At 39.8% G+C, this 22,244-nt stretch overlaps 1 protein-coding gene across 4 annotated transcripts in view; it reads left to right on the top strand.

Annotated features, from left to right (window-relative positions):
- The first annotated feature begins 3,467 nt into the window (after window positions 1-3,467).
- The window catches only part of MTO1 (mitochondrial tRNA translation optimization 1), a 32,738-nt gene continuing 13,961 nt past the window's right edge, over window positions 3,468-22,244 (top strand). The window contains exons 1-9 of one of the 4 annotated variants that reach the window (XM_028097783.2): window positions 3,468-3,769; window positions 9,688-9,887; window positions 9,968-10,085; window positions 17,191-17,477; window positions 19,602-19,714; window positions 19,802-19,992; window positions 20,227-20,357; window positions 21,517-21,721; window positions 21,803-21,974. In XM_028097783.2, the coding sequence (XP_027953584.1) occupies window positions 3,553-3,769; window positions 9,688-9,887; window positions 9,968-10,085; window positions 17,191-17,477; window positions 19,602-19,714; window positions 19,802-19,992; window positions 20,227-20,357; window positions 21,517-21,721; window positions 21,803-21,974 (1,634 nt within the window). In that variant the 5' untranslated portion in view covers window positions 3,468-3,552. Of the gene's footprint in view, window positions 3,770-9,687; window positions 9,888-9,967; window positions 10,086-17,187; window positions 17,478-19,601; window positions 19,715-19,801; window positions 19,993-20,226; window positions 20,358-21,516; window positions 21,722-21,802; window positions 21,975-22,244 lie in introns of all 4 variants that reach the window. The other 3 variants (XM_028097782.2, XM_028097785.2, XM_028097784.2) reach the window with 3 other exon arrangements.

Genomic DNA, 22,244 nt, shown 5'->3' with positions numbered 1-22,244 from the left:
CTTATTTCATTTAAGATAATGTCCTCAAGGTTTATCCATATTGTAGCATATATCAGCCTTCCTTTTGTTTTTCTCTTTTTTTTTTTTAAGGTTTATTTATTTGAGAGAGAATGAGCGAGCATGGGAGGTTGGGCAGAGGGAGAGAGAGAGAGAGAATCCTCAGGCCGACTCCTCACGGAGCACCAAGCCTATCTCGGGGATTGATCCCAAGACCCTGAGATCATGACCTGAGCTGAAATCAAGAGTCAGCCGCCCAACAAACTGAGCCACCCAGGTGCCCCTGTCAGCCTTCCTTTTTAAGACTGGATGTTTCTACTGAAAGTATATAGCACATTTTGATAGCCATTCATCTGTCAATGGACAAAAATGCCTTGATTACTCTTTTAAAAAGGTTTTCCTAAAACCAATATTTTGATATATACTCTTTAATACAAAGGTTGTTTTTTGTTCTTTTTTTTTTTAACACCCCAGGGCAATGAGCCCTAGTTTGAAATGTGATGTGAGAAATCTGTATTTTTTTTTTTTTTTTGTAAAATGGAAGGAAGACTATTGTGTAGTCAGGCTTGTTCTCAAGCAAAGCAATTTCAGGGAAAAGTAAATACAAAGGAAAAGTTTATACAAAGGATCTAAGGGGAAACTATGCCTAGTTGTTCAAACAACAGCAAGTATGGCTGGAGCTTGTGAAGTATGAGATGTTGTGTCAGTTAACAACTTATTGCTTCTCAGACAAGGATTTAATACACCCCTCAATATATGCTGTCTGATAAACAACAGAATTCCTTTAAGCAGTTCTTTCAAAGTGCCCACTATGTTCACCTTTCTCAATAGAGGCTGCAGAAGGACTATGTAGGAGGAAGAGGTTTCCTGCAATTTCCAACATAGTGGAAGGAGTGGAAGGGGATTGCACGGCAAAGGCCAGACTCGTAGATGTGAGAACATCTAGTAGGGTCTACCCCAACTATAGGCCCAGAAAGTGATCCCTCTGGGACCTTGCCACCTTGGCCAGCCATAACCCATCTACAACTTACTAGACAGGGAAACCAAATTGCTGCCTGGCCTGTGGTCCAGATGGTCACACAACAAGAAGTTGATCCTTCTACAAGCCTTGTGTGCAGCCTGCCTGTGGCCAAGGAGGTCCACAGAGAGCTGCTGCTCTCTTTGCAAGCCCCCTATGTTATGTAGCCCATACTCTCTGAAGGCCTTCTGCACTTGAGATCTGAACCCTTTTGAATTTATTACTTGGATACTCTCCCTCAGCCCTAGGGTACCATATATAGTTTCTTTATTTGTCATTTCTTTTATTATAGTTACTCTTTTTTTTTTTAGAGTGAAGTATTTGTTTAAGTAACCTCTACCCCCAACATGGGGCTTGAACTCACAACCCCAAGATCAAGAGCTGCATGCTCTTACTAACTGAGCCAGCTAGGTACCCCAATATAGTTAATTATTCTTATATTAAATATCTACGTGACTCTTTTTTTCTTTTTAAGGTTTTATTTATTTAATTGAGACAGAGTGAGAGAGAGAAAGCATGAGACAGGGGAAGGTCAGAGGGAGAAGCAGACTCCCTCCCCATTGAGCGGGGAGCCCTATGTGGGACTCGATCCTGGGACTCTGGGATCATGACTTGAGGTGAAGGCAGAGGCTTAACCAACTGAGCCACCCAGGTGTCCTACTATGTGATTCCATATTCTGACTGGACCCAGACTGCTACAGAGTTAATATTGGGAGTGGTCCCAGGAGATAGAGGCCTAAAGATGGGATTTGGGAATTGGTTTTGTTGTGCACTTGGGCTTGAGCGCTCAAGGAGGAGGAACCAGAAAAATGAGAAGGAGTGGCCAGAAAAAATAGGAGGAAAACCAGAATAGCTTGACGTCTTGGAAGACAGGTAAAGAAAGTGCATCAAGAAAGGGCTGTGAAGGGAAAAAAGCATTCACATATAAAGTGTCCATCTTCTTGACATTTATACTTAAAACTTAATTAAAAATCCAGTCTTGGCTACAGTATAATGAAATAGTCTTACACTGTTAATGCAACCTGACACACACACAAAGCTTTCAGAAAGCTAATTTAGCCATTACCAAAAATATAAACATTGAGGAATCCTTTTACCTAGTATCTTCATTTATAGAAAGAATCCCATAAATTTAAAGAGATATATGTACAAGGATGATGATAATATAAAAAAATTAGAAACAATCCAAATGCCCAGTAATTGGGAGTTGATTAAATAAATTACGGCTAAAATATAATAGATTCATATATACATGGCATAGAGTGAAAAATACATTGTTTAAAAAAGGAGCAAACTGGGGTGCCTGGGTGGCTCAGTCATTTGAGCATGGGACTCTTGGTTTCAGCTCAGGTCATGATCTCAGGGTTGTGAGATCCAGCTCCACACTCAACAGGAAGTCAGCTTGAGGAGTTTCTCCCTCTCCCCCCGACCCTCCCCCCACGCTTGCACGTTCTCTTTCTCTAGCTCAAAAAAAAAAAAAAAGCAAACTGAAAAATAATATAATCAGTGTTGTATGTGCAAAATAATAGTAGCATGAGTAGTTGTATAAAAAAAAGTAGGAGGTGGGATACCTTGGTGGCTCAGTCCGTTAAGCATTTGCCTTCGGCTTAGGTCATGATCCCAGGCTCCTGGGATCCAGTCCCGCATTGGGCTCCTTGCTCAACAGGGAGCCTGCTTTTTTTCCCTTAGTCGCTTCTCCCTCTGCCTGCCGTCCCCTGCTTGTGCTGTCCCTCTCTCTCAGACAAATAAATAAAATCCTTAAAAAAAACACAAACAAACAAACAAAAACTAGGAAACATTAGCAACAAAATGCTGACAATAATTACAGAGGTGGGGGATCAGGAAGGCTAACGAAGTTATATCTTCTTTAAGTCTCAAAGTTTTCCATTTCTATTTGATAGATTTCAATAATCATTTGACTAAAACTACCACATGGGTTGTTTCACTAACCAGTTAAAGGTTTCCTCTCTAATGAAGCCTTTAAAAATGTCAAAAAAAAAAAAGTCAATTTCCAAAGGCTGGACATTTAATCTTCAACCATTTGATTCCCCTAATTAGCCATCATGAATCTTTCATCCACAAATATATTTTAACTGCTTTCGAATCTCCTCCTATTCAGAGGCTAGTCTTTATAAACAAACAAGTCCAGGTGATAGTTTACCAGAAAATTCAAAGAATCTTATAAGGCAAAGTGATCAAAATTATTGTCTGTAGGTGACCAACTGGAGATTAGGGCTGCCAATCGCCGAAAAGGACAGAATATGGCCAAGTAGAAGCCATCAATCCACAGCCATACGTAATCAAAGGCCTCCACGGACCATGAAATAAGGTTCTCACCAGCTGGGCCACCTGCACAGTTACCCGGTCTCGCTTCTGCAGTAAAGTCGCGCCAAAGCCCCAATCAGCGCTGACGCTGGACGTAAACTGCTACGCTGTGACGTCAGAACAAAGATGGCTGCGGCCCGAAGGCTTTCCCTCCTAAGTTTTTGCGCCTAGTTCGTGTCAGGTTCAGGGTCAGACTCTGCCTTTCTCCAGCTATGTTTTCTCTCCGAGGTTGTGGTCTCTGTGTCGCGGCTTCCCTCAGCAAAAAGCGCCTTCCGTTGGCCCGGTTGATCGGCGACAGCGCGGCGCCCGTGGCTGCGAACTTTGATGTGGTAGTCATTGGCGGAGGACATGCCGGGACCGAGGCAGCCGCCGCTGCTGCTCGGTGCGGCTCCCGGACTCTGCTACTCACCCACCGCGTGGACACGATCGGTGAGGAGTTCGGGTAGCGTGGAGCTTGGCGTAGGACGCAAACTGCCAGTAATACCCTTCACCGCTTCCCAGTGGCCTGATGCGGGCAGCCTCTCCTCTCCCCAGGCTAGCGAGAATCCTCGTGTCTGTGGTTTTATCCTAATTTGAGTTTCACAGATTAGGTAGCCCTGGCCCAGAACCCTGGATTAGGCTGTTACGTGGACCATGTATTGTGCTGCTGCTGACAGAAGTAATTAGTTGAGGGAGTTGGGGTCCGTGCTTTGGGAAAGGGGGAAACTAAGAAAAGCTGATAGCTTCTTACTTCATTGTTGTCATTTACCCTTTACTAGCTTGTTGCTTTGGAAATGGAGTGAATTAACATTTATTAGGAATTACTTGTTAAACGACACTTGTGTTTTTCTCGAGATTTTGTGAAGCCCTTTTGAAGAACGATGCTACTTTTCTATTGCATTCTATATCTCTATCTGGTGTTTGTTTCCTAATTTTGTACTCAGGAACTGGCAGTGCTTTAAACCGCTTAATAGGCAATGGGTGGACAGCTATAATTTAAAGCAAGACCTCTCTCTAGCACCTTAATAGATGCTAGCTAAAACATCATCTTGTAAATCATGCAAACCTATATTTTTTTTCCTCCTGCATTTAGCTCGAGTGAACAGTAGAAATATTAACTATTTTGCAAAAATTGTGAATAAATCACATATTTGATACTGAAATACTTTTTAAGAATTACCATTCAGCTTGTAACTGTAGAGAAATACACACTGTTAACAGTGATTCTTTTAGAGGGGGGTGATTTGATTTTTTTTTAAAGGTTTTATTTATTTATTTGACAGAGACACAGCGAGAGAGAGAACACAAGCAAGGGGAGTGGGAGAGGGAGAAGCAGGCTTCCGGCAGAGCAGGACCCTGGGATCATGACCTGAGCCCAAGGCAGAGCTGAACGACTGAGCCACCTAGGCGACCCCGGGGGTGATTTGGTTACCCAAAAGATTACACTTAGTTTATTATACATTTCAGTGTTGTTTACATTTAAAAAAAATAAAGACTGGATACTACCTTTCAATAATAACTTAAAAAAATTTTTTTTAAAGATTTTATTTATTTGACAGAGAGAGACAGAGCGAGAGAGGGAACACAAACAGGGGGAGGGGGAGAGGGAGAAGCAGGCTTCCAGCCGAGCAGGGAGCCCGATGCGGGGCTCGATCCCAGGACCCCGGGATCATGACCTGAGCCGAAGGCAGACGCTTAACGATTGAGCCACCCAGGCGCCCCATAACTTAAAAATTTAATGAAAAAAGTATTATTGAACTAAGATGATCATTAAATATAAGTAATGTAGTTCCGTGAGGGATAAAGGGATTCTTATCAAAATCCATATTCATATTATTCTACCAATGCAATACAATCCGTTTCCTTTTTAAATAAATGCATTTCAGAGATAATAACTCTTATACATGAGCTTAGTGGGTGACAATTTTGTTTTGAATCAAAATCTCATTTGTACGGTAATTTAATATGGTGGAGTATCTTAAATATTTCTACGTGGCCTCAGAAAGATAGCTTTGACTTAGAAGGTTCAATGGACCTAAGAATGCAAAAGGCAAGAATTGCCCTGTTGTGATTTAGTCATTATCATGTACCAATAATGAAATGAGAGGCAGGAAGTCTTTTATTTTCTACTAACCTGGAAAATAATGGTTTTTTGCCAACTATTTTTGCATTTCACAATGAAAGAGAAAAGCCTTGTGCACTTGTTTATTCTGTGTCTTATTACCTATGCATTTCATGGAAATGTTCAACATTAAAGAGATTGTTAGACATTCTGAATTTCAGTCCAGGCTTCACTGAGTTCTAGCTGTGTAACCTTGGACAAGGGACAATTTATTTAACCCTCAGTTTCTTTCTCTATGAAATAGAAATAACAGTACCAACTTCAGTTTGCTGTATAAAGTTTAAATCAGAAAATACATGCAAATCATCTGGAATAGTGCCTGACCCATTAAGTGGTTCAGATGTTGAACTATTTTTTTACCATAAGCTTTTCCACATAGCCAACTTAAATTTTTTAGTAGAGTGAAAAATGGACTGATTTATACATTTTTATTATCATTGCCAACCCCAAGTACCACACTTGGGATGTTAGTCTCTACCTAAGAACACAGATGACAAATAGACTTTCTTGTTCCAACTCCACGTGATTGGGAATGAAGGATAGTTTCCTGGAGTTCTATGTAGAGAAAGATCTTGAGGGCTAAGCAAAAGAAAAGTGGCATGTTCAACTTTTATGCCCGTAAGGAGAGGGGCTCAACATTGATAAATATATTTGAGAAAAAGTTTTCAGCGGTTTAAAAAGACAAGGATTTCTTTGCATGTGATTTTCACAAATGTAAGTTTTACAAATAGGTATATAATGTACAGTAATTCAATAAAGGGCCTGCTTGGCAGGGAGCCTGCTTCTCCTACCTGCTGCTCCCCCGCTTGTGCTTGCTCACACTCTCTCTCTGATAAATAATAAATAAATAAATAAATGTGTAAAACAACATGGAATAATGGGAACAGTGGTGAGCTGGAAAGTATATCCTCATTCATTGTTTTGTTTGTTTTTAACAAAAGCTTCATGTATACCAAGCAAAACATCACCAGCAAATCACTGAGTTATGAGCTCTGATCTAAAAGTATCTGAGGGGTGGGCGCCTGGGTGGCTCAGTCGTTAAGCGTCTGCCTTCGGCTCAGGTCATGATCCCAGGTTCCTGGGATCGAGTCCCACATCGGGCTCCCTGCTCCGCTGGAAGCCTGCTTCTCCCTCTCCCACTCCCCCTGCTTGTGTTCCTGCTCTCGCTATCTCTCTCTGTCAAATAAATAAAATCTTAAAAAAAAAAAAATAAAAGTATCTGAGGGGTGCCTGGGTGGCTCAGTCGTTGAGCATCTACCTTCAGCTGAGGTTGTGATCCCAGGGTCTGGGATCGAGCTCCACATCGGGCTCCTTGCTCCGCAGGAAGCCTGCTTCTCCCTTTCCCACTCTCCCCTCTCTCGCTGTGTCTCTCTGTCAAATAAATAAAATCTAAAAAAAAAAAGGGCTCCTGGGTGGCTCGGTTGGTTCAGCAGCTGCCTTCGGCTCAGGTCATGATCCTGGAGTCCTGGGATCGAATCCCGCATCGGGCTCCCTGCTCAGCGGGGAGTCTGCTTCTCCCTCTGACCCTCCCCCCTCTCATGTGCTCTCTCTCTCTCTCATTCTCGCTTTCTCAAATAAATAAAATCTAAAAAAAATAAGTAAAAAATAAATAAAATCTAAAAAATAAATAAAAGTATCTGAAATGTATCCTCTCTAAAGATTGGAAGAGGATTACTTAAGAGTGATACAGAGTAATAGAGAAAAATCATACTTGGTGATATCATTTCACATTTCTAATTTCTATTTTGATTACTTATTCATTAATCTGATATTTCAAGTGTGATTAAGTTATTGTAGGTTTTTTTTTTTCTCTAAACAAAGAAGACCTTGTCTGAAACATTTATAGTTCATACAATGTCTGGAAGAGAAGGAAGTGTGTAGAGCTATAAAAGATGTAAGATTGGACCTGAATCGATACCTGGGAATTCATTATACTATTCTTTCTTACTCTTCAATAAAATAGCTTAACATTGGGGCACCTGGGTAGCTCAGTCCGTTAAGCATCTGACTCTTGGTTCAGCTCAGGTAATGATCTCATGGGTTGTGGGATAGACCCCACATGGGACTCTGCACTCCAGGGAGTCTACTTGAAGATTCTCTCCCTTTGCCCTTCCCCCCACTCATGCTTTCTCTCTCTGTCTCTCAAATAAATAAATCTTTAGGGACACCTGGGTGGCTCAGTCGGTTAAGCATCTGCTTTCAACTCAGGTCATGATCCCAGGACCCTGGGATTGAGTCCTGCATCGGGCTTTCTGCTCAGCAGGGAGCCTGCTTCTCCCTCTGCCTGCCATTCCCCCTGCTTGTACTCTCTCTCTCTGACAAATAAAGTCTTTTAAAAAAAAAAATCTTTAAGAAAGAAATAGCTTCACATTTGTATGTGAAATAATATGTTGAATTAGAAACTCAGGAATGCAGATTGGTTGCTTTCATATAAATTCAGTGATAGGGTAAATATTCACTGTGTTTATTGATTTTATGCAATGTATGGAGCACTTTTCTAAGATATTCATGTAGGGGTATTTATGTCAATAGTAATATTTTACATGTTTGAGAAAGTCATATAAAAGTTTTTAAATGTTGCTACTAATGGAAAATTATTTATGATTAAAATTTTTTAAAGCCAATTCGAAGAAATTATGATTTTTGAAAAAGTGAAAAGCAGAAGCAGAGAGTATTTTACACTGAGAAATGTTTTATACTGGGTAATAAAACAATTATCAGTAAATGTTATTTATTGCTTATTCTGTGCCAGACACTGCTAATTGCTTTGTGTACATTCTCCCATTTGCAAGTAACAAATCCTTATTATTTGATTAATTTAAACAAAAAGAATTTATTTTTTTTAACTTATTTATTTGAGAGAGAGAAAGAAAGTGAGTGGGGGGAGGGACAGAGGGAGAGAGAATCTCAAGCAGACTCCCTGCTGAGCACAGAGCCTGATACGGGGCTCTATCTCACAACCCTGAGATCATGACCTGAGCCAAATCAAGAGTCAGACACTTAACCAACTGAGCCACCCAGCTGCCCCAAGAATTTATTTTTTTAATAAGAAATTTGCAGGTAGGTCAGTTTTAGGGTTGGTTAATTCAACAACCCACAATGTCTAAGGACTCATTCCTTGAATATCTCCATTACGCCATTCTTGAATTGTCTTCAAGCTAGCTATCCTTATGATTACAAAATGGCTATAATAGTTCCAGGTGTTACATCCAGATATGACAACTTCAACCTAAGAAGGGTTTTTTTTTCCTCCTTGTATCTCTTTGAAGAGGAAAAACAGCCCCCACCCCAGTAGGTCACCCCTCATGACTGATTTCCCATCCCTAACCCAGACAGTGGCAAGTAGAAACAGGATTACCATGATTACTTAGATCAATAAAGATTTATTTCTACTGAGTTTAAGTCACACTCCCTGAACACAAAGGCTCCTAGGGAGTGTTTACCTAAATAAAATTGTGATTCTGTATCGAAGGGGGGAAATAATCAGCAGCTATCATTCCTGTTTTTACAGTAGGGAAACTGAGGTAGAGAAAATTAGATAACTTGCCAAAATGACAGAGCTTGTAGTGGTAGATCTAGGAATTGAGCCAGATCCTTTTCACTCATTCCTGACCCATACTCCTAATCACAGTATGATTCAGCCTCCTTATGGAGACTATAAAAACTTGCAGAGGGCTTGGTGGTGGCTATGGTGGACCTACAGATGTTGACATAGCTTTCCTATCCCTCCACCTCCCATAAAAACCTTTGACATAACCACATGAGTTTAGACCTTCAAATAAAACTGGGGGAATTTAAAGAGAAGGTATAAAATATGGTTTCTACTCTCGGGAAGCTTATAATTTAATTATTTTTACAAAATAAGCAAAAAGAAAACAGCAGATGGCATTTATGGAAGACAATTGATAACAGTGAATCAGAGCCAGGGGACTTCTTAAAAGTATGCTTGATTTGGGGAAGGTTTCATGAAGTAGTCATGAAAGCCACATTTTAAAGGAGAAGGCAACCTAATGAACCAGTAAAAATATGTGTCAAGGAAAAGATTCAAAAGGAACTACAGTCAATGGTTTGTCTTCCAAGATGCCCTGAATGACTCTTGCATCCCATTGGGATTTTCTAATTTTCTCTCTGGCGATTGCTTCAGTTTTATTACATGAGATGATTCTAATCACGTGTACAGACATTTCCCTATTAAACACTCACTACGTACAGGGTGCTCATATATTTATTTTATGTCTGTTCTTAGGTCAGATGTCCTGTAATCCTTCCTTTGGTGGCATTGGCAAGGGGCATTTAATGAGGGAAGTTGATGCCTTGGATGGCCTGTGTTCTCGAATCTGTGACCAATCTGGTGTACATTACAAAGTATTAAACCGGCGTAAGGGACCGGCTGTTTGGGGTCTAAGAGCTCAAATTGATAGGAAACTCTATAAGCAGAACATGCAGGTAAGGATGGGGCAGGAAAACAGGAGAGACTATAGTGATTATTTAACTGTTAGGTTTCAACCTGTGTTCTCTTTTGACAGAAAGAAATCCTAAATACACCGCTGCTTACTGTTCAGGAGGGAGCTGTAGAAGACCTTATTCTTACAGAACCAGAGCCTGAGCACACTGGGAAATGCCGTGTCAGTGGTGTGGTTTTAGGTGTGTACCTGGTTATAGATGATAATAACAGTATCAGACTCCATGTGAAAAATTAATTTTAGAGCAGAACATGGAGATGTTTTGCTTATTCTAGGAAATTGTTGTGTTTTCTCTTCATGGAAAAGGAAGACTGCATAAAAAATTATTTTCCTCCTTTCATCTTAATCTTCATGAAGCTCAAATTCTGGGCTCATTTATACCATCTTAGTGTAGTACTTTATAACCTACATAAATGTGTTTTTCTCCTGGTCCTTCTGTTGTAATTTTTATTTTTCCTAGTCCTGACTTTAAGTTTTTTAATTTATATTATACAATGTTATATATATATTTTTTTATTTAAAGGAGTTATGGATTAATTTTTTTAGAGGGGGGGCACCAGGAGAGGAAGAGAAAGAATCTTAAGTAGGCTCCATGCCCAGTGCAGAGCCCGATGTGGGGCTTGATCTCACAACCCTGAGATCATGACCTGAGCCAGAATCAAGGGTCAGACACTTAACCAATTGAACCACCCAAGCGCCCCATGAATTAATTTTTTAATCAAAATAATACATGCACATAACTTTTACAAAAATCAAATAGAATTTAAAAGTTCATATAAAAAACAGTTATCTCTCTTTATAGACTTAACCACTTCAGTTTCACTTTTGATATGTACTTATATATTTCTAAATAATATGCTTATATTTGTACTCCCTAAATTATTATTAGACATTATTAATTTTTTATAGTAGCTCTCTTTAATCCCCTACTTTCGTTCCCTCTATCCTTTTTTTTTTTTTAAGATTTTATTTATTCATTTGAGAGAGAGAGCATAAGCAAGGGGAAAGGCAGAAGGAGAGAGAGAAGCAGACTTCCCGCTGAGCTGGGAGCCTCACATGAGGCTTGAACCCAGGACCTAGAGATCGTGACCTGAGCCACAGGCAGACTCCCAACAATCCGAGCCACCCAGGCACCCTTCTCGCTATCCTTCTAATGTAATTATGCTATAAATTTTGACTGATAGTATTTATATTATTATGATTATATTGTTATATATTATGATTAAATATTGTTCACTGCAGATCCAAGTAGTGTGTTCTGTTTGTTTCCTTTCATAGACCTCTTTTCTTTGCCTTTGGTTAATATTTGCTTTATTTTTAATTTGCTTATTTTACTTGTGGACTTGTTCAGCTTTTTCATTAGGAAAAAAAAACTGTCGGGGCGCCTGGGTGGCTCAGTCGTTAGGTGTCTGCCTTCGGCTCCGGTCAGGATCCCAGGGTCCTGGGATCAAGCCCCGCATCGGGCTCCCTGCTCCGCAGGAAGCCTGCTTCTCCCTCTCCCACTCCCCGTGCTTGTGTTCCCTCTCTCTCTGTGTCTCTCTCTGTCAGATAAATAAATAAAATCTTAAAAAAAAAAAAAAAGGAAAAACCGCTGCCATTTTCTCTATAGTGAAGTAATCTGTCAATTCTGCTTTTTCTTTGATACTTCCCTCCCAGAGACATCAACTTCCTCAACGCCCCCCCCCCCCCCCCACAGGCCATCTGCTATAATCAGGACAATTGCTCTCTGGGCCCTCTGCACAGACGTTATTTTGAGCCTTCCTTTTACTACTGTGGTGTGTTACATCATCCCATGTTTCTTGAGTCTTCAGTCTTGTTCTTTCTTACTGCTTCATTTTGCTGGAGCATATCTTCCAGTAGCTTCCTAAGAAAAGAAGCAAGGAAGGCGTTTTTTTGTGTGTGTTTAAGCATATCTCAAAATGTCTCCCCTTACTTGACTCTTAATTTGTCTGAGAATAAAATTTTAGTTAAATTTTTTTTTCTGAGAATTTTGACAGTCTTGTTCCATTATCTTTTAGCTTCCAGTTTTGCTATTAAAAAGCTCAGTGTATATTTGGGGCACCTGGCTGGCTCAGTCAGAGCATGCGATTCTTGATCTTGGGGTTGTGAGTTTGAGCCCTATATTGGGTATAGAGATTGCTTAAAAATAAAATCTTTAGGGGTGCCTGGGTGGCTCAGATGGCTTAAATGTCTGCCTTCTGCTTGGGTCATGATCCCAGGGCCCGGGGATCGAGCCCTGCATTGAGCTCCCTGCTCGGCAGGGAGCCTGCTTCTCTCTCCTTACGCTGCTTCCTCTGCTTGTGCTCTCTCGCTCTCTCTTTTGAATAAATAAATAAAAACTAAAAAATAAATAAAATCTTTAAACAAAAATTTCAAAAATAAGATAAAATATTAAAAAAAAAAAACAGATGAACATATGTGGTGGGGGAAGGAGAGAGGGAAACAAACCAAAAGAGACTCTTTTTTTTTTCCACAAGAGACTCTTAATACAGTACAAACTGAAGGTTGAATGGAGGGAGATGGGTGGGGGATGGGCTAGATGGGTGATGGCTATTAAAGAGTACACTTGTGATGAGCACTGGGTGTTGTATGCAAGTGATGAATCACTGAATTCTACTCCTGAAACCAATATTGCACTGTATGTTAACTAACTAAAATTTACATAAAATTTCTTTTAAATCAGTATGGACTAGAAGAAAAAAAATAAAATCTTTAAAAAAGAAAAAAAGCCTGGGGTGCCTGGGTGGTTCGATTGGTTAAGTGTCTGACTTGATCTCAGCTCAGGCCTTGATCTCAGGTTGTGAGTTCAAAACCCCACATTGGGCTCTATGCTGGGTGTGGAGCCTACTAAAAAACAAACAAAAACCAACAATAAAAAAAAGCTCAATGCATATTTACATTTTTTTGTATATGAAAGGTTTTTTTCCTTTCTAAAAGCTGGGATCTTGTGTTTGTCTTTGTTCTGAAATTTGAAAGTAGTGTCCTTTAGTCTGCTCTTTGTTCATTCATTATGGTGGGATACTAAGTGTTCCTTTTTAATCTGGTAATCTGTCCTTGATCTGTATATTTTCTTCTATTATTTCTCCATGCTTTCTTTCTGTAACTCCTGTCCCTTTCTGGATTGGTCTTCTGGGCTTCTTCTATTTTTATTTTTTTGTCATTTTGACATACTTTCTTAGAAGCCTTCCTTAAATTTATTGTCCAAATCCTTGTAATGAGTTTTTAAATTTGACCGTATTTTCATTTATAAAGTGTTCTTTTTTTCTGATTGTTTTTTAGCATCTTGTTTTGTTTTCTGAATTTAATATTTTCTTTAATCCATATAAGGATTTTAATTATCGATTTTTGAAGTTTCCTTTGATCTATGTGTTGTTTTCTCCAGATTCTTTGTTCTGTGTATTTGGCTGCTTATTTTCATGTACATGGCCTTCCTCAAGTGTCTAGGGAACTTCGGCTGTCAGGTTTTTATTTTTATTTCTTTTTATTATTTATTTTTTAAAAGATTTATTTATTTATTTCAGAGAGAAAAAGAGAGCACAAGCAGGAGAGGGAAAAGAGAATCTCAAGCAGACTCAACACTGAATGCAGAGTCTGACGTTGGGCTTGATCTCAGGACCCTTAGATCACATCCTGCGCTGAAACCAAGAGTCAGATGCTTAACCAACTATACCACCCAGGAGCCCCCAGGCTCTCAGATTTTAAATGAGACAGTAAAACACTGGATGATTTCTGTGTGCACGGTTAAATTTTATTTCTTGCCCTACTCTATAATCTGGTGATTAGGGGTTGGACTGGCCTTTTTGTTGGTGAGCTACCAAACATCAATGACTGATTTAGTAAAAGAATCAGTCTTCTGCCAAGGGGGATAATATGGCTGCCAGCTCGCATTCTGGGAACAAAATGGTAAGAGGACTGTGATAGAGAATCTCATCATTTAAAATACAGTTCTTGACTTAATTCCCCTGTTTTGAAAGTAATTTCTATTATAGATTTATTAATTTTTTGAATGGGGAATACATATACATGGTAAACAGTTTATTTATTTTTAAGATTTTATTTATTTGACACAGAGAGAGACAGCGAGAGAGGGAACACAAGCAGCGGGGGTGGGAGAGGGAGAAGCAGGCTCTCCGCCGAGCAGGGAGCCCGATGTAGGGCTCGATCCCAGGACCCTGGGATCATGACCTGAGCCGAAGGCAGACGCTTAACAACTGAGCCACTCAGTCACCCCACATGGTAAACAGTTTAAAGGGGACAAAGAAGAATGTGGAGTGAAAAGTGGTCTCTCTCTCATCTTGTCCCCCAGCCAATCAGTTTTCCTCCTCAGGAACATTTCTAGTTCCTTGTGTAGTCTCTCCATCTGTATATTTATGTATCTTCATGCATATGGATATATTTGTATTTTATCACAAAGCAATAGCATGTTATCCACACTGTTCTGTACTGTTGGTTTTTTTTAACCACTTAATCTGTGTCTTTCCTTTTGGGAGCTATTTCTTTTTTTTTTTTTTTTTTTTTAAGATTTTATTTACTTATTTGACAGAGAGAGACACAGAGAGAGAGGGAACACAAGCAGGGGGAGTGGGAAAGGGAGAAGCAGGCTTTCCGCCGAGCAGGGAGCCCGATGTGGGGCTCGATCCCAGGACCCCGGGATCATGACCTGAGCCGAAGGCAGATGCTTAACTGACTGAGCCACCCAGGCGCCCTTAAGTTTGTGTTTTTGTTCTGGTGATCACTTTAGTAACTGATTTTATATAATGTGCTTTATCTTCTCTTCTGTCAGTGTTTACTGGCTTTCCTCTCTGAATAGTTACTGAATTAGTTTTATTTTCATTTCCTTTTCTCTCCCCTTCCTCCTTTCCTCTCCAGATTTAATGATTATATTGTTTTTATTAGTGCAGACCTTTATACCCTTATTTGTTTATACTTCTGTTACTTAATTTAATAACTTTAAATGCTATTTTTGGGGCACCTGGGTGGCTCTCTTGGTTAAGTGACTGCCTTTGGCTTGGGTCATGATCCCAGGGTCCTGGGATCGAGCCCCTCATCGGGCTCCCTGCTCAGTGGGGAGCCTGCTTCTCCTGTCTGCCGCTCCCCCTGCTTGTGTTCTCTTTCTCTCTCCTTGTCAAATAAATAAATAAAATCTTTAAAAAAGCTTTTTCTAATGTTACTCTTTGACCTTGTTTATATTTTATAGGCAAAACAATACAGTTTTTTATTGTGGCAAAATGTACATAAAATTTGCCATTTTTGGGGGTGCCTGGGTGGCTCAGTCGTTAAGCATCTGCCCTCGGCTCAGGTCGTGATCCCAGGGTCCTGGGATCGAGTTCCGCATTGGGCTCCCTGTTCCTTGGGAACCTGCTTCTCCCTCTCCCACTCCCCCTGCTTCTGTTCCCTCTCTCTCTGTGTCTCTCTGTCAAATAAATAAAATCTTAAAAAAAAAAAAAAAGGGCGCCTGGGTGTCTCAGATGGTTAAGCATCTGCCTTTGGCTCAGGTCATGATCCCAGGGTCCTGGGATCGAGTCCCGCATCGGGCTCCCTGCTCCTTGAGAGCCTGCTTCTCCCTCTGCCTCTCTCTCTCTCTCTCTCTCTCTCTCATGAATAAATAAATAAAATCTTTAAAAAATAAATAAATAAATTTGCCATTTTTAAGTGTACAATTCACTACCATTAAGTACATTCACAATGTTGTGCAGCTGTTACCACCACTCATTTCCAGAACTACTTGATCATCCTAAACTGAAACTCTCTACCCACTAAACAGTAATTCCCCATTACCCAAAGAATAAGGCTAACATTTTCCCATAAGATAGGTCTGTCTACACACAAAACCTTTACAGACTTAACTATTTCGTTTTCAGCCCCAATGTTTGTTCTTACATTCTTCAGTTCTCATTCTCAGTTCTCCGGTTTGCAGGCTTTGAGGGCAAATTATTTCATTCTCATTGGTACATTCTCCTCATATTCTTGAGTTATATCCTTCTCCCCTCTGCTGGATCAGTTATTGCTCTTCCAACTGATTTCTGTCTTAGAATATTTTGAGAGTTCTCATCTTTTGACAAGTTCTCTCCCATTACTTGTCCTTTTGGGTTTATACCTTTTTTTGCCCCTTTATTTCATCTTGGAGTTTTAGGAGGGAGAGGAAATCATGTGAGGGGGCGCCTGGGTGGCTCAGTCATTAAGCGTCTGCCTTAAGCTCAGGTCATGATCCCGGGGTCCTGGGATCGAGCCCCGCATCGGGCTCCCTGCTCAGCGGGAAGCCTGCTTCTCCCTCTCCCACTCCCCTTGCTTGTGTTCCTTCTCTTGCTGTGTGTCTCTCTCTGTTAAATAAATAAAATCTTAAAAAAAATGTGAGGTAGTCTGTCATATTTATTTTTTTTAATTTGCATTTATTTTGCAGAATTTACTCCCAGGCCATAAATTTTTGTTTCTTCAGTTTCTTCTGGGATATCTTTTTCTTCTGTGCAACCTCCTCTTCTGGTTTAGGAACAATCTGCTCTTTTTCAGTAAGGATCATCTCAATGTGGCAGGGAGAGCTCATGTATGGGTTAGTCCAACCATGAGCCCTGTACGTTCTATGCCGCATCTTGGGGGCTTTGTTCACCTGGATGTGCTCAATGACCAGAGAATCAACATCTAAACCCTAAGTTCAGCATTACTCTCTGCAGTTTTAAGCATGTGCAGTAAAAATTCAGCACTCTTCTTGGGCCACCGACCCTGTGTCCAGCCCCACTGTTTGGCCTGGGCACACCTACCGACTCCACCATTGTAGCGACGGAATGGCACACACTGCTTCTGTAAAGTGATGTCTTTCAGATACTTGGTAGCTTTTCAGATATGCATGCCCTTGATGGCCTGGGCAGTTTCACGTGTGTTCTTAAAGTGAACAGAAAGATTTGAACCTCTTGATTTACATGATTTCGTAGGGTTTTCTGGGTCAAGCGAATAACGAACCATTTTCAGAGGTCACCTCAGGCCGCTTAGGGCGGTAGTCTGTCATACTTAACCAGGAGTCTAAAATTAATTTTAAAAAATAACTGAGACCAACTTTTCAGTACTGACATGATCTTAGGAACATGTGAATTAGTTTTCATATGTTACTATGTTCTCTCTCCCAGCTGTCTTGGATTCTTGGTATTAATAACATATAGTCTTCTAAGTCATTTAAAATTCTTTCTCAAGTTTCTAAAGACAGATTTTCTCTGTAGTTCTAATGTAAATGGTCACATTTCAATTAGATCCATGGTAACAGGTCACAATTTTTACTGTTTCTGATCCTTTAGCAGGTGGAAGCACAGTACATGCAGAGAGTGTGGTTCTGACTACCGGGACGTTCCTGAGAGGCGTGATTGTAATTGGACTGGAGACACATCCGGCAGGGCGTTTAGGGGATCAGCCTTCCATTGGGTTGGCTCAGACTCTGGAGAAGTTGGGGTTTGTGGTGGGAAGATTGAAGACTGGGACTCCACCCCGAATTGCCAAAGAGTCGGTTAATTTCAGCATTCTAAACAAGCAGACACCAGATAATCCATCCATACCATTCAGTTTTATCAATGAGACAGTGTGGATTAAGGTAAGGTAATTTATGACAACTTAACTTTACAGTTGACGGTGGCTATTCACAGCAGCATATAGCCTAACTCTCCCTCCCCCCCTCCCTTTCTCCCTTCCTTCCTTCCTCCTCCCTCTCTCCCTTCTTTCTTTCCTCCCTCCCTCCCTCTCTTCCTTCCTCTCTTCCTTCCTTCCTTTCTTCTTTCTCTCTTCTGCCCTTCCTCCCTTCATTCCTTCACAATTCACCTTACATTCCTATTACTTAGGGTGCAAAAAAGTGATATTTAACAGGATTAGCTAATTTAGCTAATTGGGTGTTTCCCCATAAGTTCTTTTTTTTTTTAAAGATTTTATTTATTTATTTTTGAGAGAGAGAGAATGAGAGATAGAGAGCACGAGAGCGAAGAGGGCCAGAGGGAGAAGCAGACTCCCTACTGAGCAGGGAGCCCGATGTGGGACTCGATCCCAGGACTCCAGGATCATGACCTGAGCCGAAGGCAGTCACTTAACCAACTGAGCCACCCAGGCGCCCCCCCATAAGTTCTTAAGTTTCGTTACTTCAGTAATCTTGCCAATTTAAACTTTTTTGAAACAATGGCAGACATACATAAATACTGCAAGACTCTTGTAAACCATTGAAATTCACCCACCATTAATATTTTACCATATTTATCTCTCTATATAGAAATATAGAGATATATGTATATATTTAATCTATAAAACAGTAATATAGACATTGATCCTTATTCTTTTCTTTTTCCAGAACATTTGAGAGTAAGTTGTAGAGACCATGACCCTTTACTTCTAAATATTTGAGTATGGATTTCAACTAAGCACAGAGACGTGCTCTTATATTACCTCATTGCAGTAATGAAATTTGGGGAATTTAACATTGATACAGTGCTGTTATCTAATATATAGTTCATAGTCAGATTTTGCTGATTGTCCCAATATTGTTCTTTATAGCAACGTTTTTTTTTTCAATCCAGGAAAAAATATAGTATTTGTCATTTCTCTTTGATATGGAACAGTTCCTCAGTCTTTAATGATACTGGTATTTTTGAAGAGTACAATCTACTTTTGCCTACTTTTGGAATTATTAAAAAAAAAGGTATATTGTGTGTTTAGAATCGAGGACTAATAATTGATGGTCCTAGTTTCTGGTGAGTGTTATTGTGATAAGTGGCTCCAAGTATTCTGCGATCTTGAGCAAGTCACTTTTGTATTTTTGCTTTGGTAAAATGTAAATTGTGATGCTACTTTCTTAGTGTGTATATTTTTAAACTGTTTATTATAAAATTTCAATTTTATGGAAAGTAGAAAAAAATAGCATAATAAATCTCTATCACCCAGCTTCAACAAGTAACATTTTCTGGCATTCCTGTTTCATCTTTTCTTAACACTTTCTTCTTGTGAGGTTTTTCTTTTTTTTTTTTTTTTTTTAAGATTTTATTTGTCAGAGAGAGAGAGCGCGTACAAGCAGGGGGAGTGGCAGGCAGAGGGAGAAGCAGGCGCTTCACTGAGCTGGGAGCCCGATGTGGGACTCGATCCCAGGACCCTGGGATCATGACCTGAGCTGAGGGCAGACGCTTAACCGACTGAGCCACCCAGGCATCCTGACTTCTTGTGAAGTTTTAAAGCTACAGTGACATCATTTCACTTATAAATACTTTGGTATATGTCTTTAACATGAGAACTTTGTAAAAAACCAACCACAATACCATTATCACACCCAGAAAATAAGGACCAAATAAGGGCCACACATTGAATTGGATGATATGCCTGATAACAACAGTTCCCCTCCTTTTTTTCTTTTTTCTTTTTGACATTTATATGTGGAAGAAACTGCGTCATCTGTTCTCTAGAATTTCTAGGATTTCCCACATTCTAGATTTCTCCCTTCTGGTGCCTTAACTATTTTCTTCCATTTTCTATATTTTTTATAAACTGGTAGATCTACAGTCTTGTTTAAATTAGTTTTATCTCCTGGGTTGTTTTTGGGAAGAATACTTCATTAGTAGTACTCAGCATTATGCATAGGTTTAATGTCTGTAAAAGTAAGTGCATATCATGTGTGTAATTTATTCGAGTAAAAGGCAAACTAGTAAAGAAGCAAACATTGTTATAAGTAGTTCCTATATTTTAGCCAGAAGATCAGCTGCCATGTTACTTGACTCACACCAACCCTAGAGTGGATGAGATTGTCCTTGAGAACCTTCACCTTAATAGTCACATTAAGGAAACTACAAGAGGACCCAGGTAAGGACAAAACATTACTTTAAGGAATGCTGTCAACCTTCTTTTGTTTGCTTCATTAAATTTTTAAATTTCATTGTCCTGTTCCAGATACTGTCCATCCATTGAATCAAAGGTTTTGCGTTTTCCAAACCGTCTACATCAGGTTTGGCTGGAACCTGAAGGAATGGATTCTGACCTCATCTACCCCCAAGGGTTATCTGTGACACTACCAGCTGAATTACAAGAGAAAATGATCACATGCATCAAAGGCTTGGAGAAAGCTAAAATGATTCAGCCAGGTAAAGAGAATCACAGCTGCCCTTCCATATGAGCTCAGCATTGTTTTAGCAGACAATGAGGAGGTCTTAGCTACAGTTATAGTTGCCTAGAGCCTCAGAAGACAAAGCCCAACATCTGTGCATTTAAAATATTCTTTGTTTTTCAAGAGCATTTAATGATAATCTTTGCATCTCTAGTTTGAGACAAATCCAGCTCGGTTTTTACTTATTTTGTATAATTTATTCTTTGGTCAGGCTATGGTGTTCAGTATGATTACTTAGACCCCCGTCAGATCACTCCTTCTCTTGAGACTCATTTGGTGCAACGGCTGTTCTTTGCTGGCCAGATAAATGGCACTACTGGTTATGAGGAAGCTGCAGCTCAAGTAAGTGGTTGTTCAAATGTTACTATAAACAGAAAAGCGCAATTTAACTGGTGTTCCTCCTTTTAATTTCTGTTGCGGTAACTATATAGGTCTTAGATACAACTCATAAATTGTAATGGAAGACTTATTTCTGTTTCAGGGTATACAGCGATGGCTACTATATACAAGAGAATTTAAAAAACACGTGTGGGTTATTTTTGTTTTTAATTTTTTTATTTGCATGTAGTTGGCACACAACATTACATTAGTTTCAAGTGTACAGCTGAGTGATTTGACAAGTTTATACATTCTGCTGTGCTCACCACAAATGTAGCTACTGTGTGTCTGTCCCATTGCACCCCTGTTCCAGTATCATTGACTGTATTCCTTATGCTGTGCTAAACACTTGTGGTTTTAATTCTCTTTTCTGAGCTCCTAGGTCTGATATCATATTTGATTAGATTTACTGTATTTAGAAATTTTTTAAAAGATATTTTTATTTATTTGCCAGAGAGAGAGAGCACAAGCAGGGGTGAGAGGCAAGTAGAGAAAGAAGCAGGTTCCTTCCCAAGCAAGAAGCCAGACGTGGGACTCGATCCCAGGACCCTGGGATCATAACCTGAGCCAAAGGCAGACGCTCAACCAGCTGAGCCACCTAGGTGTCCCTATTTTCAAAAAATTTTTTTAAGATTTTATTTTTAAGCAATCTCTACACCGGAGTGGGGCTCACACTTAACCCCGAGATCAAGAGTTGCATTCTGTACTGACTGAGCCAGACAGGCACCCCTGAATTTTTTTGAAAAAGAAAATTTAGTTCTTTCAACATAACTTTATTGCAAATTATATCATATTCCTTTGAAGGGAGAAGTTATGTTATTTTTACTTGTATAAGTAGGAAAAGGCTAGAAGAGTTTTATGGGTGGATTTTAAAAAACATATTAGCCCACCTCAAGCTTATCAGGAATGTTAAATATGTTTGAAAACAATGAAACATAGCATTCTAAAGCAGCACATTACCTGTATTGTTTTTGAATACGTATCACATTTTCTCTGTCTGTTCTCTCTCTTCTGAGCAGTGCCTGCTTTCTTAATACCCGACGCTGTTTTTTCCAGGTAGTGTTCTAAGGTAGCTCTTTGTTCAGTTCGTAATGGCCTGTTAAACATTTCAGTCCTCTCGTAGGGTGTGATAGCTGGAATCAATGCAAGTCTTCGGGTCAAACGCAAGCCTCCTTTTGTCGTCAGCCGAACAGAAGGCTACATAGGAGTCTTGATTGATGACCTCACCACACTGGGCACCAACGAACCCTACCGCATGTTTACAAGCCGAGCAGAGTTCCGTCTGTCACTGCGCCCTGATAATGCCGACAGCCGACTCACGTTCCGAGGTAACTCTTCACTGAGTCCTACAACCAGGTTTACTCTTCCTTCAAACCTCTCTTATTATATTCTTCCCCTCCCTCTTCTAGGGTATAAGGAAGTTGGCTGTGTGTCCCAACAACGATATGAAAGAGCTTCTTGGATGAAGTCTTCTTTGGAAGAAGGCATTTCTGTGCTAAAATCCATTGAGTTTTCAAGTTCTAAATGGAAAAAATTAATTCCAGAGGCTTCTATAAGTATTGGTAAAAGTCTGCCTCTCAGGTATGCACTTTTAACATAGACTTTTCTCACTCTTTACAGAAAAGTGAGATTGTTTCAGAGAGACATTACTTGTGGATTCCCTTTTTAATTTTTTTTATTTTTTGGATTCCCTATTTTAAATGAATTTAGCTTACTTTTGGCTTCTTTTCAAAATCTTTAGATGTAACTCAACTCTTTATTCAGGATTAAATATATATATGATTCTAAATTATTTATTTTTTTATATAATATTTCTGAGGCTCCCATTGAGTTCTTCTGGCTTTCCTAAGA

Source organism: Eumetopias jubatus, unplaced genomic scaffold (assembly GCF_037043125.1).
Source record: "Eumetopias jubatus isolate StellerSeaLion01/CBP00866 unplaced genomic scaffold, mEumJub1_p1.0 scaffold_6, whole genome shotgun sequence".
Taxonomy (NCBI): domain Eukaryota; kingdom Metazoa; phylum Chordata; class Mammalia; order Carnivora; family Otariidae; genus Eumetopias; species Eumetopias jubatus.
This window is presented reverse-complemented; position numbering and strand designations above follow the sequence as displayed.